Source organism: Lactuca sativa, chromosome 8 (assembly GCF_002870075.4).
Source record: "Lactuca sativa cultivar Salinas chromosome 8, Lsat_Salinas_v11, whole genome shotgun sequence".
Classification (NCBI taxonomy): Eukaryota; Viridiplantae; Streptophyta; class Magnoliopsida; order Asterales; family Asteraceae; genus Lactuca; species Lactuca sativa.
In genome coordinates this window covers 257060719-257078412 of record NC_056630.2, presented here as the reverse complement: position 1 = coordinate 257078412, position 17694 = coordinate 257060719, and the positions used below count along the sequence as shown (strand labels likewise).

The 17694-nt window shown below is 32.8% G+C and overlaps 1 protein-coding gene and 1 long non-coding RNA gene across 3 annotated transcripts; one reads left to right on the top strand and one right to left on the bottom strand.

Moving 5' to 3' along the window:
- Nucleotides 1-697: 697 nt before the first annotated feature.
- LOC122195722 (uncharacterized) lies at nt 698-2294 on the bottom strand. Its single transcript, XR_006186317.1, has 2 exons — nt 1959-2294; nt 698-1846 (listed from the first exon to the last, which is right to left on the bottom strand). It is a non-coding gene; the product is annotated as an uncharacterized LOC122195722 (long non-coding RNA).
- An 11718-nt stretch (nt 2295-14012) lies between these two features.
- On the top strand, nt 14013-16660 carry LOC111903572 (R-linalool synthase QH1, chloroplastic). 2 transcript variants are annotated; one of them, XM_023899339.3, is made up of 7 exons: nt 14013-14306; nt 14398-14668; nt 14832-15204; nt 15312-15530; nt 15611-15749; nt 15861-16109; nt 16276-16660. In XM_023899339.3, the coding sequence occupies exons 1-7, from the start codon at nt 14028-14030 to the stop codon at nt 16564-16566; spliced, it is 1821 nt and encodes a 606-aa protein (XP_023755107.1). In that variant the 5' UTR covers nt 14013-14027; the 3' UTR covers nt 16567-16660. The 2 variants fall into 2 exon arrangements, with proteins under 2 accessions (XP_023755107.1, XP_052622197.1); XM_052766237.1 differs by lacking the exon at nt 16276-16660 and having other exon boundaries at nt 15868-16038.
- Nucleotides 16661-17694: the final 1034 nt, after the last annotated feature.

Here is a 17694-nt window from a genome sequence, read left to right as displayed (position 1 = left end):
AATGGTATTTTCTTACCAAATAGCCCAAATGCATAGAAGATAATTTGCATCACACTGACAGAAAAATTGACTACTACTCTTTCCCGATTTTAATTGAAGTCAAAAGCTTCTGCCAGAGAAAAGAATTTAAATATATATAAAGCAGAAAATAAATACTAGCGAATTACAAAAATGTCTCTATCACACAAACCTTGTAATGCCTATTATCTTTTCATCATGTCTCATCATCATTTTTTTTTTTTTTTTTTTTTTTTCACTCTAAAAGGAAACCAGTAAAAACCATGCCTACATAATCAGAAGAAAAACTCAAGTGTTTAAGAAGCATTTTCTTGGCCTGTAAAGTATGAGAAAATAGTGTGTGAGATTAATAAAAATATAAAGAAAATGGTGTGTTTAAGTGTAAATTTTCTATTTACCTTAACAAGTCAAAACAGAAAAAAAATCTTATGCATTTTGGTTGGATTTTAGAAAATCAATCACGGGTACAAGATTGAGAATCATTGTAGCTGATACATCTATATAGACATATCCCAAATGCACTAGAAATTAAAAGAGCAAGTGAATGAAATCTAACAGGGGTAAATTAGTAATTAGTAAATTCAATGTGGTCAATGAAAACTAAAACGAAATCCACAACAGCAAGTGAATGAAACCTCAAGTTAGCTATCCATCACCACAACCAGAACAAAAACATAAATTTGGTATCATAATTAACATTTCAGATTTTCATAAATTAAATTAACATCAAATTTTCAGAACTTTAATACATCAGATTTTCGAAAATAAAAATAACCTGTTATGTTTTCAAATACATCAGATTATTCAGAATTTAAAACAAGCTATCAGATTTTCATATACATCAAATATTCAGAAAATACAATATCATATTATTCAGAAATCAAAAACACATCAGACTTTCGAATTAGAAATCACATGTCAATATTTCAAAATCAGAATTCACATATCAGATTTTCAATCAGAACTTTAGCATACATCAGATTAATTAGAAAATTAATTACCTCACAAATATGATACATTAGATTATATAATAATCATAATAACATATCAAATTACTGAGAAATTAAGAACACATATAAGATTATTTAGAAAATAGAATCACATCATATTTTCTATATCAGATTTTTAAAATCAGAATCGACAACTTCACTTCACCCTTAAGCTATATAAGAAAACTGAAATTTAAGAAACTTTAATCACTATCAGATTTTTGCAACTTGAGCTATTATGTTTTTCAAGAAATTATAATGACTTGATCACTAGGAATAACTTACAGAGATCTATTAGAAAGAAAGATTCATTCAATCAGCCCTTTGAAACTTTAGGATCGATTAGACTAATGGAGGATAGTTTGAAATACATTGTATGACCCAAGGACTCCTAATGTTCAAGTCTTTCTCAACTAACCTTTCCTTATCACCATCATCAAATCAAAGCAAAAGAACAGATGATTATATATTGCAATGAAGTTTCAATGTATACTGAAGCATAGATGTAACCTTTCTCCCTAAAGATGATAGCAATTCCAAAATGAAAATTCAGATTTCAAAGAAACATATACAATCAATAGAGACAAACTCAAAAATCAATAGAAAGAACCTGATGGAATTTACAGAGCTATGAGCTACCATATGAGAAGCGTAGGCATGTTGTTTTTGTAGAACCATCGCCTATCTTGTTTTACCGAATCAATTAAAAAGAACATATGAAATTGTAGAAGAATGACAGTGAAAGAAATGTTAAAAACAGTTCCCATTGAACGATTTAATCAAAACAGAAGGTACAAATTTTGCCCCAAATGTCGCCTCCCTTTAGCAAAGTTACACAACTACGACCACAAATTGAACACCACCGAAAAGTTAAAACGTGACTCGGAAAAGAGGATGTGTGTGGAGAAACAGGAAATTTAAAAGCCAAAAAAATTAAGCGTTGATTCATACCATTTTATGTGAGATCGGAGAGGATGCGAATCAAATCTTTCGCTAAGACCTAATTGCGCACGGTGAAAATAGGCGACGACCGACGACGAGGACGGATGACGGACGACGTGAATGCGTGATGCTGAATTTCTTAAGCCCTAATCACACACTGGAGGGGTGAAAAGATGAGCGAGGTCAAAACAGGGCGGAGAAACAGTAAACTATGTAGTCGAAGGAGGAGGCCGACGATTCTCTATTAATTTTGGGAAGCGGGGTTTTCAAAATATTTTAGAATGACGAATTTTGTTTTCCGGTTACAATAACGGATGGTGCGACGCGGGAAGGGAGTGGGATAGATACCCGCATTCACTTTCTTGTTTTGATTGGACAGACTTTCTGTTTTTTTTTTCTTTCAGTTAAATTACATACCTAAAAAACTTATAAAAAATATATTAGCAATGATTCATAGTTTTTAATTGCTTACAAAATGAGGATAATATTTAAATTTAATATATACATATATTTAAAAAAGAAAAAGAGTGAAAGATCATTCTCATCCATACTTTGAGTTTTGGTTAGGGATGGCAATATAACCCAACCTGCTGGGGAACTCAGTTAACCCGCCTCGACTAGGGAAGGGTATTCCCTACAAAACCGGATAATGGGTATGGGTTCGGGGATCCCCGTATGACAAAAAGTGGGGATAGGGATGGGGACGGGTATGCTATTCCCCAACCCGCCCCTCCCCCGATTATATTATACCCACATAGACATATAATATATCAATTCATTATAGATCCAGTACTATCCTATAAATATAAATGTTATATACTTTAAGTGAAATATGCCCATGACCGAGTGATTGACCCAAATTGAAAATCAGAATCGATAATTCCGTATGTCTTGCATATTCCGATTTCCAATCACTTCATGATCATATGTTGATTCGCTTGGGCTTAGGCAATTGGCACGCTGTGAGTTGCGAGACAGACGAGATTGTGACGAGTTGCAACTTGCGAGACGACGAGAGTGACGAGTCGTTTCCCAGAAGGCGAGAACTGAGAGTCTGAGAACCCCAATCTCCAAACTTCAATTGTGCATTCGTGGTTCTGTTTGAACCAAACATCGCAGGCGGCAGGTCACTCGGCATTGGCACGAAACAGGTTACAGGTTAGCGACTTTCTTTCTCCTGATTCCAATCGTGCTTCTCATCTTTTGTTTGACATGATTTTCATTACAGCGACATGATTTTTTGTTGCATTAACTGTTTCAATTTTCATTACAGTGAGACGATTTTCTTTTGTATTAACTGTTTCAATTCGAGTAAGTGTTTCAATTTTGTTTTTTCATTACGAATTTAGGATGTTGTTATGCATATTATTCTCAATACACCATTTCAAATATGTGTTTATGATTTTCCAATTTGATATTGTTGTGTAGAGTGCAGACTTTGTGATGTTCATACTCTGTTTTTTAGATTTTGGATGATGATGATGATGATGAATTTATGTTTATAATTAATGTTTTTGTGTAGATTGTATGATGTTTAGACTCTATTTGATGTTACAAATTGTGTTTTTTGTAGGTTTAGATGGCTACACCAGAAAATGATAAACAACCAACCATGAATGATGAAGATGAACTTGAGGACAAAAAACAAGAAGCTGTAGAAAATAATCCTAAAAAAGGTTGAAATCCGCTACTTGGAACCATTTTGATCCGATTTTTGTTGATGGTGTTCGTAGATGGGCGAAGTGCATACATTGCAAGAAACAACTGACTGGTAGATCCAATGATGGAACAACACATTTGAAAGATCATTACACGATATGTGTTGGCAAAAATAGAAGAGACATTAGGCAACATATATTGGTTCAAGGACAAAAAACTATTGATGGTAAAGCCTATATGAGTAAATATTCATTTGTGTTGAAGTGTCTAGAGATGAACTAGCAAAGATGATTATAATTCATGATATGGTTTTCGAAAGTATACCGAAAGTCTTCAACCTTTATTTAAGGCTCCTTGTCGTAATACAGTCAATGACGATATAATGAAGGTATATGAAGATAAAAAATGTCATATCTTCAAATGTTTTGAAGAGAATGCTAGTAGGATTGCTCTCACGTCTAATATGTGGACAACAATTAACCAAAAGAAAGGTTACATGGTAATCACAACACATTATATAGATGTCAACTGGAAGTTACAAAATCAAATTATGAGGTATTTACTATAACTAATATTATTATTTGTAAGTTATATTGGATGAAGTTTGTAAGTGTTGTATTTTGTTTAGTGCATCTTTATACATGTGTCATCTCCACACACTGTTGATGCATTGTCACAAGCTATGATAGAATGCTTTTTGGAGTGGAACATTGACAACAAGTTGTCAACATTAACACTTGACAATTGTTCTACAAATGATGCCATCGTCGACAAGCTTTTAGGTACGCTTACTACTTCATCGCTGATTTTGAAGGGGAGAATATTTCATATGCGATGTTGTGCACACATAATTAATCTTATTGTGCAAGATGGATTTTATGTGATTGCCAATGCAATTGAGAATGTTAGGAATAGTGTCTCCTATTTGACAAGTTCTCCTAAAAGAATACAAGATATTAGATTTTTTGCTTGGCAAGTGGGTGTTAATTTCCAAACAAAGTTACTTCTTGATTGCAAAACAAGATGGAATTCCATTTATATGATTTCGAGTGTTGCTTTGGAGTACAAAGAAGTTTTTAATCGTTTGAGCAAAAAAGATAAACATTATGTTTGCTTGCCTAGTGAAGATGAATGGAATATGGCATCAAGTGTTTCTGAAAAGCTTAAATTGTTCTATCAAGCGACGGAAAAAATTTCTAGTACCAAATTTCCCACATCAAACATATTCTTCCCTTTAATTTGTGACATGAAACTATCATTGTTGAGTTGGAGCGTATCTGATAATAATGTTATTAAGTCTATGGCATCAACTATGTTGACCAAATTTGAGAAGTATTGGAATGTAATACATAATATTATGAGTGTAGCAATTATCTTAGACCCAAGGAATAAGTTAAAGTTGACCGGTTATTTCTTTCCAAAGTTATATGGGGAAGAAGCAAGAAGTGAGATTATGCAAGTACGCAACATAATTACTGAGTTATTTGAAGAGTATAAAAAGAAACATGATGCAAAACAAGGAGCTTCTTGGAAACGACAATGCGAAACAAACGTCTTTGAGGGAAGGGGTTCTACTTTAAGCAAATCAACATGGGAATTGGATTTCGAGAATATGCTTTCTAAGGATGATGGATTGGAAAAAACTGAGTTGGATGATTATTTAGCTGAGAAGTTGTTACCGAATGAGAAGGGTTTTGACATATTAATGTGGTGGAAGTGTAATGGTTCTAAGTTTCCTATATTACAGAAGATTGCTAAAGATATCTTAGCCATTCCAATTTCTTCAGTTGCTTCGGAATCATCTTTTAGCATGAGCGGGAATAAAGTGACAAAACAACGTAACCGACTCAAAGCGGAAAAAGTTGGGGCATTAACGTGTAGCCAAAGTTGGCTACGGAAAGAACTTCAAGGTAAAAAGAAAGGAGAACCAAAGGCTTTTGATCAGTTGCATATGATAAGGATGTTGAGTAATTCTCAAAGAAATAGAACCAAAGACTTGAAATTTCTTTTGTTTAATCATGTTCTCGTTTTGATGGTTGTTAAATTTTATGATTGATGTAAACAATCTAATTATGAGATATGGTTTTGATAGTTTATTAAACTTGATTTTTTTTGTGGCTTAAGTTGATTTATTATGACATATGATTTTGAACTTTTGATAGCACGGGGATGGGTTGGGGATGGGCCGGGGATGGGTCGGGGACAAGCCCAAAATCTAAAGGGGAGGGGATTAGATTTCCCGCATCTGTTGGAGATGGAGATGGGTATGGGGATAAGGTTATAGACTCCGGGATGGGGATGGGGATGGTAAACCCGCCCCATTGCCATCCCTAGTTTTGGTGAGGGAAAAAAAGTAAATGTAAAGTTGATGTAGCAGTCAAGAAGTGAGGGATCTTTCCCACACACATCTCAGGTTCAAGAAGAAGAAGGGTGAAGGAAGCTTTCGATTTTAGGTTTAACAAATTAAATAGTAACAAAAAAATTGTGGTTAATAATTCAAATAAATGTCACTACTCGAATGAAGTAGCTTATTCATAAACTTCATGTCGTCATTTTTTTTCATTTATATTTGATCATCGAAAAATACATAATAGCGACAATTTGGAACCGGTTATTTACAACTAGAGGGAACCCATACAAAGCATGGGGCAGATGTACTTAGGGGTGTAAACGAGTCAACCTACTTGTGAGCTACTCAGAATCGGCTCATTAAAAGCTCAAGTCGAAACCCATTTTAAAAGAGTCCGAGTCAAACTCGAGCTTAATATTAAACTTGTTTAATAAACGAGCTCGAGCTCGTACCTATGCCACAAAGCTCGATTAGGCTCGCAATCCTAAACGAGCATATATATATATATATATATATATATATATATATATATATATATATATATATATATATATATATATATATATATATATAGGTTCAAATGTTTCTCACATATATTGTGTGCTAAAATGCACCAATAAGAATTTAGTAAAAATTATATATATATATATATATATATATATATATTAAATGATATCCTTACTTATAGTTCCTTTTTATGGAAATTAATTAAATTCGTCATTAATGTCAATAATAATATTCTTTCAAAATGAATTCGTATCTAGAATATTGAGTGTTTATTTTAGTAGAATACACTCTTGTTCTTCATATTCTATGCAAATTTATTGTATTTTAAGTGAGTGAGTAATGAAACAAAAAACGAACTCACATATAAAACGTAGATGCGAATTCATTCCGAAAGAATGTTATTGTTGACGTTATTGACGAATTTAATTAGTTTCCATAAAAAGAGAATTATAATTATGGATATCATTTAATATACATACAATGATGGAAATAATTTAATATTTATATTTATTTAATTAAATAATTATTTAATTTTACTAAATTTCTATTGATGCATTCTAGCACACAATAAATGTAAGAAACACATTAACCTAGTCCTATATATATATATATATATATATATATATATATATATATATATATATATATATATATAATTTATTATATTTTTATATATTAAAATTAAAAATATTTTGAGGAATTAAGGATTTAGGGTAATAGGAAATGAGCTTCTTAACGAGCTTGAATAAAGCTTAAGCTTATTTGCGCACATTGGACATAAGACGAGTGAAGCCCAAGCTCGAGTTGAGCTTATATAATTCTCTACGAGCTCGAGTCAAGCTTGGTATAAGAAAACTCGAATCGATTCGAGCTCGAGCTCGAGCCGGATTTGTATAATTCTCTACGAGCTCGAGTCAAACTTGGTATAAGAAAACTCGAATCGATTCGAGCTCGAGCTCGAGCCGGATTTGTATAATTCTCTACGAGCTCGAGTCAAGCTCGGTACAAGAAAACTCGAATCGAGTCGAGCTCGAGCTCGAGCCAAGTCTGACCTGGCTCGGGATCAGCTTGGATCGTTTGTAGCGTTCGTTTTAACAAATTAAAATCAATTCAATTCATAATATATAATATTTACAACTAAAAGGGTAACATTGTAAACGACAATGTACTTTGAAGACAATAAGATATCATGTATTTCTAAATCGTTCTAGCAATCAAATTTACTAACCATTACTCCAAGTAAGTTGAATCTCTTATGTTTTAATGCTTTGGATTTGGTACTTCGTAATGCAAGTCTAACTAGGTGGTTTTCTAATTCTTTCCAGTTTCATGGAAAAACTATAATATATTTTACCATTTTAATATTTATAAAATGTATAATAAAACAAAGAAGAGTGAAGTTTTTATAACATTCTAATTATATAGAATACCAAAACACACATCTCCACAAATCCAACAATCCCTTTACAGGTCTGATTTTCAATTGCTGTTTATTTGTATTCGTTGAACTTGAGGTTTCCGAATTCTTGGACTTGACTTAGTGTTGTTTCTCTTCTAAAACTGCCTGAACTGGAGATGTCGAATAATACAAGTTCAAACTAGAGACGTTGAACCATATATACATGAGACATACCGATCTATGTGTGCCCAGACCACGGATGACAGAATATAGATGTCAAACCACCGATGATGGACCATTGTTGCCGGACCACAATCAATCGGTAAAAAGGAATAGATAAGTGACATCAATGGAACGGTAATATGAGTGACAGGTGATGGGTTTTCCGATTGATAGGCAGAGATGATTCATGGTAGCCGGAGGCAACCGGTGTTGGTCGGAATTTTGATGTCGACTAGAGGTGGTGTGTTTCTTGAAGGTGGTTGTCGGAGGTCTTCTGATGGAGAGGATGATTGAGTTGGGCTCACCTGGGATCTTTTTTGTTTTGTTTTTTTGTCTTTACATGTGTTTGTCCTTTGTCTTTGCACATTTATCAGCTATTTTTCTTTATTTCTTTTGCTTTTTTACGTTGATTGGAGACAATGAGTTGACCACTTTTCAATTTGATCATTTTTGTATAATATAGGGAAGGTATACGTGTTTTGGTTGTGGTAAAAGGGTAAATGATTTCTTAGGGTTTACTAAATGTACAAATATAAGATATGTGTTTGCAAACAATGGCTGCTTCAAAGAATGAATAATATGTAGAAAAATCTCAACTAATAAGGATTTGATGGTAATACGGTCTAAGGATATAGGATAAGACTCATAAGATTGGTTTTTATTCCAAGGTTTCTAAAGTAACCACCAAGATATAAACAAGACTGATCTAGAAAGATCTTTAAATCTCCAAACATGTTCAAAAGAATAGAAACTAAGAGAAATCTTGATATCTAAACAATGGTGAAGCGGATCTAGATTAGTAAGAGCATGACAGATTTGAAAAGCTGATGATAGAAATCAACAGATCTTGACAAAACTTAGGTGAAACACATTGATCTGAATAGATCGAGGGTGAAAATGAGGTTGAGATCAAGAGACGGTAACTATTTTACTCGAGGTCCCACAAATGGCGCTACTTGATGTAACCCGAAAATTCATCACGAGGCTGATCGAGAGAAGATCTCAGATATGAGCTTCGATGCCTTTAGCAAGCCTTGATATATTAATTTCCTGTTACACTTATAAGTGAGAATCGTTAGAGTCGCCCCAAGACTTGCATCCCGGGAGCGATATCCGACGATTAAGTTAGTATTGATACAAAACGATGATCAGATCCATCGAGCGAGTGGAATCCGAGTGTAAGTGCGATAAGTATGTAGAGAGAGTTAGAGCATACCTAAAATGTGTGTTTGTGAGGTGTATATATAGTCTGAAGTATATTTACCTTGGGAAGGTAAATTCCGGTTGTACATTAGGAAGGGGCGCAAGGTTGGAACTTTTTGTGTTAGGAAGGAGCGAGCTGTAAAATTGAACCGAGCCATGTTGGCCGAATCACCAAACTTAATCATTAGATAATACCAAATCCAACCTTCAGCAGAAGACCAAACTGAACCTTCCGCAGAAATCCAAACCAAACCTTTAGTGAAAGAACGAACTGAACCTTTAGTAGGAGACTGAACTGAACCATCAGAGAATACCGAACCGAACCTTCAATAGAACACTGAACTGAACCATCAGTAGAAGAGAGAACTGAACCTTGAGTAGAAGACTGAACCAAACCTTCAGTGGAAAGCCGAATCGAACCTTCAGCTGAAGACCGAACTGAACCTTCAGCAGAAGTTGAAACCGAGCCATCAGCAGAAGACCGAACATAACATGGTTGGCAAAACTGTATTTTATCGAACAACTTATGCCTGAACTTGAAAAGCGGTCGTGTAAGATATATACATCATCATATAGTATGTTGTTATTATGCATACTTTGATTGCTATAATGCATAAGGTCAAAGTATGTTGTTATTATGAATATGTTGCTGTAATTGACGAAAACTATAGCATGTTGTCATAATGGATTAAATTGATTTCTAAAATAGTAGAATAAACTCAAAGTATGTTTTCATTATAAGTACATTGCTATAATGGACAAAAATTATAGTATGTTGTAATAATGTAATAAAGTGATTACTATATTGTATAAAAAACTCAAATTATGTTGTTATTATGAGTATGTTGCTATAATGGACAAAAAATTATAGTATGTTGTTATTATGAGTATATTAATTGCTATAATGGATAAAAGAGTGAAAGTTTGTTGTTATTATAAGTACATTGCTATAACGGTTTAAAATTTTAGTAGATTTATTAACTATATATGTTTGTCTTACCATTTTTAGGTACAAAGTTTTCATAAAGAAATGGCTAGCATGCATGAAAATGAAGCACGAAGGGAAGCGCAGGGCGCAAAAGGGAAACAAAATAGAGGAGGTGCGAAAAAAGCATGCCTTTCTTGAAGCCCAAATGACATTTTTTTCAAGAAAATTCGATTACGTATTAATCAATATTCGATTGATTGATCTAAGGTTATTGACAAAAAAGATTTTTCCAAGCCACTTTGTTTCTTTTTGTCCAAGTTGCTTCTTTTTTTTGTTTAACTCACTTCCATTTTTGTTTGTCAGTTTCGGGAATATCCCCATTTATAGGTCTGATATCTACATCTATGAATTGAAAGGTCCAGGTGATCCACAATTTTTATTGATTTAGAATCAATAGGTCTTCAAATCATTCATTTGAAAAAATTGAAACCCTTCTTATAGGATGATCATGAGACTTGCCAAAAATCTAAATTCTTGATCTTTGGAGGAACAATATCACCATTTTTGTTCAATAAGATACCATAGTGGATGATTGACTCATTCCATGCTAGAAATAAGCGCAGGAAATGCTTTGACAACACAAATTCCTATTTCTCAATGGTATTCCACAATCAATACAATTTGTTGAATCCCATGAAATCATTTCATAGAAGTTCTTTGAGATCTTTTGTATAAAGCAAATCAACTTCGATTCTTGAATAATCTACATCACTTCTATTTCTATTGTAACAAAACATTTTCCTTTTATGTGGAGAAGGCTTGTATCAACAATTATGATTTTACGTATGGATAGTTCGTCAATATCTTGTTCATTCGCAAAAAAATATTTTCTTTATGCGTCGATAAACAAAAACATGCATGACTGCCCAGAGGAGAACAACATGTAGAGATGACAAGACTGGAACCTCTGATATTTTTTACCCGAAAAAGGCAATACCAAGCTATGCTACATCCCTTTCAACCGGTCTACAGTATCATTGTAGAGAAGCCCTACCCTGTTTTCCACATCAACAATGCACCGCCATCAATATTCAATTTATCTTGCCATTTCATCTTTTATGTCTTTATTGATTTAAATACTCATCATCATCTCGTCGATTCCACAAACACTTTCTTACTTATCTTATGAGCAAGGTTCTAAATAATAATCCCTTTGAATGAGTTGAATAAGCAAGGCTTTCCCGATATAAACATTTGCATGTGAAAGATATCCCAATTCCGTGTATCCGGTTAAGCAAGCCTTGCTGCCAGCTTCCACCTAGAAAAAAGTGTGAGAGACATAGTCGATGCCAATATAGTTGTAATTTCACACTGAAGCTTTTCCCTTCAAAAAGTTGATATTTCATTTCAAAAGTGGTCTATCCGCAATGGAGAAATGGTGCTAGTCCTTTTTCCTTCGATAACAAGATTGAAATGGATAAAGTGGATTCTCCCTAATGTTGAAATGAGACTGATTTCAATGATTGAACTGATGGAAACTAGCAATCAATCTTACTTAATAAGAGCTTTCCATCTTAATAGCCTTCCTTCTTGCTTGCTTGAGAGAAGGCTTTCTTGTGTTCTTGCTTAGCTGGGGAGTCAATGGACCAATAAGCTAGTTGTCTCAGTGACTTGCAGAAAAAAAAAGCTTTCTAGGTTTGTCTTTTGTCTCCATAATAAATGGTCGGTAATCTGTCACAAGGAAATTAGTTTATATTTCTAATCTAAACAATTTGTAATCATATTTTGTGACACTTTTTAGTTATGTTCAAACAATTGGTAATTGCATGCGGCATAAGATGTTTGATTAGGTATTTTGGAATATTAGTTTGTGTATTCTTAGATGTTTAAACATGTAATCGTATTTTGTGACACTTTATGATTGTATTTCTTTTTTACTTATTCACTTTAGTTTAGTTTCTGGATTTGTGTAGAAAAAAATTGGAAGTTTTAATTTATTTTTTATTAGCCCTTAAAAAAAATCATTTTACTAACAGAATTGTGACAGAAAAGGCTGTCACGAAAAGGAAAGAATATTTGTCGGTAATCTGTCACTAAAATATTTCGTCGGTAAATCGTCATTAACAATTTTCTTGATAATCTGTCACTGTCGATTCCATCGATAATTCGTCACTAAAAGTGTTTTTCGGTAATGCGTCATTAAACTATCCAACGGTAATCAATCACTAAAAGTGTATGTTGATTCTCCGTTAATATCATGTCGTTAATTTGGTCAAAGAAGTCCAACAAGTGGTCATCGATGTCCGTCAGAAATCTATCGCAAATTCCGTCGGTATTGCGTCAGTAAAATTTACCCATGGGGCTTTTTACGAAAGATATAATTCTTTCAGAAATTAGCTTTACCTATGGATTTTCGACGGATATTTCATTTGAAAATTGCCTAGTTTTCTAGTACTGTGATAAACTCTTTTTAAGTTTAAACAATTAATTTATTTAAATTTTAGTTTATATTAAACAGCTTAGTGACTTAAAAAAACAAACAGTGGTATTCTTGCAAACTGCAGAAATTTTGAATAACTCTCAAACATATATGTTCGGTAAAATATTAAAGGGATATATACAGTAAAGTCCCAATATTTTCATTGATTTGACAAGAAAGTCCTAAACTTTATTTTTTTGACAGTAAAGTCCAAATTACCGGTAGTTTTTGACACTTTTATCCTTTTTCCCCGGTTAGTCGGTAATTAGGACTTTCTTGTCAACAAAATAAAGTTTAGGACTTTCTTGTCAAATCGTCAATTAGGACTTTACTGTAAAAAAAAATAAACTTTAGGACTTTTTTGTCAAATCGTTCAAAGTATTGGGATTTTAGTGAATATATAATTTTTTTTGTTAGAAATTTAATGATATGATACTCTTTAAGCATAAGAGTTATTGAAACATTCTCTAATAAGCTAGATCCTATTGAAATCCTTTACGTTTGCTTCTTGTTAAATCGTTTTTTTAATCTCAACAAATCGACATTGAAAAAAATTGATTATCTCAATTTTTTTCAATGTCGGTTTGTTGAGATTAAAAAAACGATTTAACAAGAAGCAAACGTAAAGGATTTCAATAGGATCTAGCTGATTAGAGAATGTTTCAATAACTCTTATGCTTAAAGAGTATCATACCATTAAATTTCTAACAAAAAAAATTATATATTCACTAAAGTCCCAATATTTTAAACGATTTGACAAAAAAGTCTTAAAGTTTATTTTTTTGACAGTAAAGTCCTAATTGACGATTTGACAAGAAAGTTCTAAACTTTATTTTGTTGACAAAAAAGTCCTAATTACCGGCTAACCGGGGAAAAAGGGTAAAAGTGTCAAAAATTACCGGTAATTTGGACTTTACTGTCAAAAAAAATAAAGTTTAGGACTTTCTTGTCAAATCGATGAAAATATTGGACTTTACTGTATATATCCCAATATTAAATGTAGAACTTTTGTGTTTGAAAAATTAGCAATACCTAAAAATAATGTAAATGCATTGAGTAGATATCCTAAAAGAGAGCATAAAAATTGAGTAGATATAATAAAAGATGCATAAAAATGCATCGAATACTAACGTCCATAGATTTCTATTTCCAATGGAAAGCATGTTTAAAACATTACATGCATTGTCAATATCAGGGGACCAACTGCCGACAAAGAATTAATATCGTCCACTCAAACCAACAAGATAATATTTTGAGTATTTGCTCACCACAAAAAAAAAAAAAAGGAAAGAAACAGAGGAATTTAATAGTGTACTTATAACGAGCTGGCAATGACAAAAAATTGTGCATCAACTCAAGTGTGGTCTTTGGCTTTGACGTATACGTCCTTCTTAATGGCTTTATTGCACTTCATTTCCAATTCAAGCTTCTTTTACAAAGATTCTTGTGCCAAAAGTAGAGGGTTTAACATATGCAAGCCATTATATTCATCACAATCCACATCAATAGCCACCACGACATTGGATAAATCTCTCGTTAGACGATCAGCAAACTATAAGCTGTCTTTATGGTCATTTGATCATATTCAGTCACTCTCTACCAAATACAAGGTACGCAATATAAGTTCTATATATAACTATTTCCATTTTACATGTCCTTTTTAATTGCTAGTATATTCACGAATTTATGTTACATGCACAGGGAAATGATTACACGTCAAGAGCACATACTTTGATAGATGCAGTGAAGTCCATGATATGCAAAGTGAGCCATCCGTTCAGGACCCTTGAACTAATTGATGATTTGCAGAGACTTGGAATAGCGTATCATTTTGTGGATGAAATAAATTATCTCTTGGAGATGATTTACCACAATTACTATGAAACTCAAGACATGTGGGATATAATGGATCTAAACCATAAAGCCCTTGGTTTTAGAATAATGAGACAACATGGTTATCATGTTCCTCAAGGTACAATGTTAATAAAATATCTTTTATAACCTCCGATGCTTCATTTCTCTTAAAGATAATTTAAAGATTTCTATATTGGTCCAGCATCCCAAAAGTATAAAAGTTCAAAGAACACGAGTCACAAAAGTAACACTTTCAATCATTCTTTTTTGTATATAATTAGATATATTTTGCAACTTCAGCGACACAACTCGAAATCTCAAGCCGCACTTATACCAGGATATGATGTGCACATTGAACTTGTATGAGGCTTCATATCATTCATTTGAGAATGAAAGCGTATTGGACGATATTAGAGATTTTACATCTAACTATCTCAAAGAAAATCTAGAGCAAATTACTGAAAATTTATCATCAATGGTAACTCACGCTTTGGAGCTTCCACTGCACTGGAGAGTACCGAGGGTAGAGGCAAAATGGTTTATCGTTGAATATGAGAATAGAAGTGGCATGAATCCGACCCTTTTGGAGCTTGCAAAATTAGATTTTAATATCGGCCAAGCTATGCACCTTGAAGATCTACAACACTCTTCAAGGTACATTTTCTTCCCCATTTGTATCCATTATCCTATAAATCAACAATAGTTAGACGTACGTATGCTTGAATAGACTAATGATGATAGTTGATGACGCATATGAATAGATGGTGGAGAGATACAAGTTGGGATAAGAATTTAAGCTTTGCCCGAGATCGATTGGTGGAGAATTTCCTGTGGACAGTTGGGGTGAATTACCTACCTCACTTTAGTGTTGAAAGAAAAACACTATTGAAGGTTAATGCCATAATAACTACTATTGACGATGTCTATGATGTGTATGCTACTTTGGATGAACTTGAACTATTTACTGATATCGTGGACAGGTAATTGTAAATATGCTCTTTCTTTCCTTGGAATTACAGTAGAAGTTTTATATTATTTCAAAAAATGTTTATAATTGTAGATGGGACATCAATTTGGTCGGAAAGCTTCCACATTATATGAAGATCTGTTTCATTGGATTCTACAATTCGGTAAATGAGATGACATATGAGACATTAACGAAAACCGGATTCATGATCCTTCCTTACCTAAAAAAAGAGGTGATTATTCCATCCTTTTCAATAATAGCATATCCTGTTTCCTTTTTGATTAATAATATATTGTGACCCCGCTCAAATCTAATTTTGCATTCAATAATGATAACATGATAGTGGGCAGATTTATGCAAGGCATACTTGGTAGAAGCACGGTGGTATCACAGTGGACATACACCAACACTAGAAGACTACTTGGACAACGCTTGTGTATCGATAGCTGCTCCAGTAATACTTACGCATCTTAGCTTTTTGACCTCGATTACTTCAAAAGAAGAAATTTTACAAGGCATAAAGAGAGCTGAAAATATAGTTCGCTACTCCTCCTTAATCCTCCGACTTGTTGATGACTTAGGGACATCCTCGGTAATTATAATTTTTTACAATTATTGTTCTATATGCTTCTACAATTTATATTGCAGTCACATAGAGTTAAAGATATTTCTCAACATAATTACATAATAAGTATTTTCATCATAAAAAAGTATTTTAAACAAATAAGCTCTAATATATATTCTTTTATTCCTTTAAGGATGAAATTGCAAGAGGGGATAATCCAAAATCAATCCAATGTTACATGCATGAGACTGGTGCTACAGAAACGGAAGCTAGAAGGTATATCCAAAAGTTAATCACGGAAACCTGGAAGAAACTTAATAAGGAACGGGCAGGCGCAAACTCACAGTTTTTAAGGGAGTTTAATGATGGTGCAACAAACCTTGCGAGGATGGCACAGTTCATGTACGGTGATGGAGACCGGCATGGTCGTCCAGAATTGACTAGACCCCATGTCGTATCCCTATTATTCAATCCAATCCAATGAATCCATGAACCACGAATTGTCTTTTAATACAATTATTCTTTATATCTAAATTGAGATATCATAATATTATAATATTATACGGTGTATAAGATTATTTCCATTCACAACCAAAACTAACACAATTATCAATTAAAAAAATAATTTCTCTTTTTCTTCCACCTATATAATCAAACTAGGGAGAATTTCATATATGCTCTTTTTAAATATCAAAATATCATATTTATCCAACTTAATTTCTAAATATCATATTTACCCTTCATAAAATTTTTAAATATCATATTTACCCTTCATAAAATTTCAAAATATTATATATGTCCTTTTTAAACATCAAAATATCATATATATCCTTCTTAATATCAAAATATTGTATACACACTTTTTAAACATCAAAATATCAATGGTAATATCTAAAATATCCTCCATATACAATATAATAATAATCAACAACAACAAAAACTAAACAATCAAAATATAAATTCCATAGAAGGGGTTGAAGATGAATCTTTTTGTTTATCAAGAGGCTGACATTTCAACAATTTAAAAGTTCACATTCTATTATCATAGACGTAAGGATAACATGGTTAAATTTTTTAATTATTATAATAATTCTAAAGTATAAAATATTAAAAACATTATAAAAAAGGATTTGGGCAAATATGATATTTTGAAGATTTATGAAGGGTAAATATGATATTGAGAAATTAAGATGGACAATATATGATATTTTGAAGTTTAAGAGGGACATATATGAAATTCTCCCTAAATAGCTAGGATTCCATCGATACACAAATTGGGTCAAGGTACATCTGGTCGGGAAATTAATACAATACAACTATATCTATACACTATATGCTACGCTAACAAAAAGGAGGTAATATGTAACCATATCTTAATCTATTGTTATCGAGGGATGGAATGGTTGTTTTGTATTTCACTACATGTGGGGGAATTAAAGTAGTAGAAGAGGAGAACCCGTCAATCAATCCTAAAATTTTTCAATCCAACCTAAAGGTGGTCCATTGATTAAAATGGAGAATGGAAAATTCATATAATGACAGGAGAACTTTTGGCCTGCTCACTGGCAAAGTGGCAAATATGAAATATTTGCATGAAAGCATAAATCATGTT

Coding starts and splice junctions, on each gene's coding strand:
- LOC111903572 (XM_023899339.3), top strand. CDS start 14,028: ATGACAAAAAATTGTGCATCAACTCAAGTGTGGTCTTTGGCTTTGACG. Junction 15,750..15,860: donor TTCCTTACCTAAAAAAAGAG/GTGATTATTCCA, acceptor ATAACATGATAG/TGGGCAGATTTATGCAAGGC. Junction 16,110..16,275: donor ATGACTTAGGGACATCCTCG/GTAATTATAATT, acceptor TATTCCTTTAAG/GATGAAATTGCAAGAGGGGA.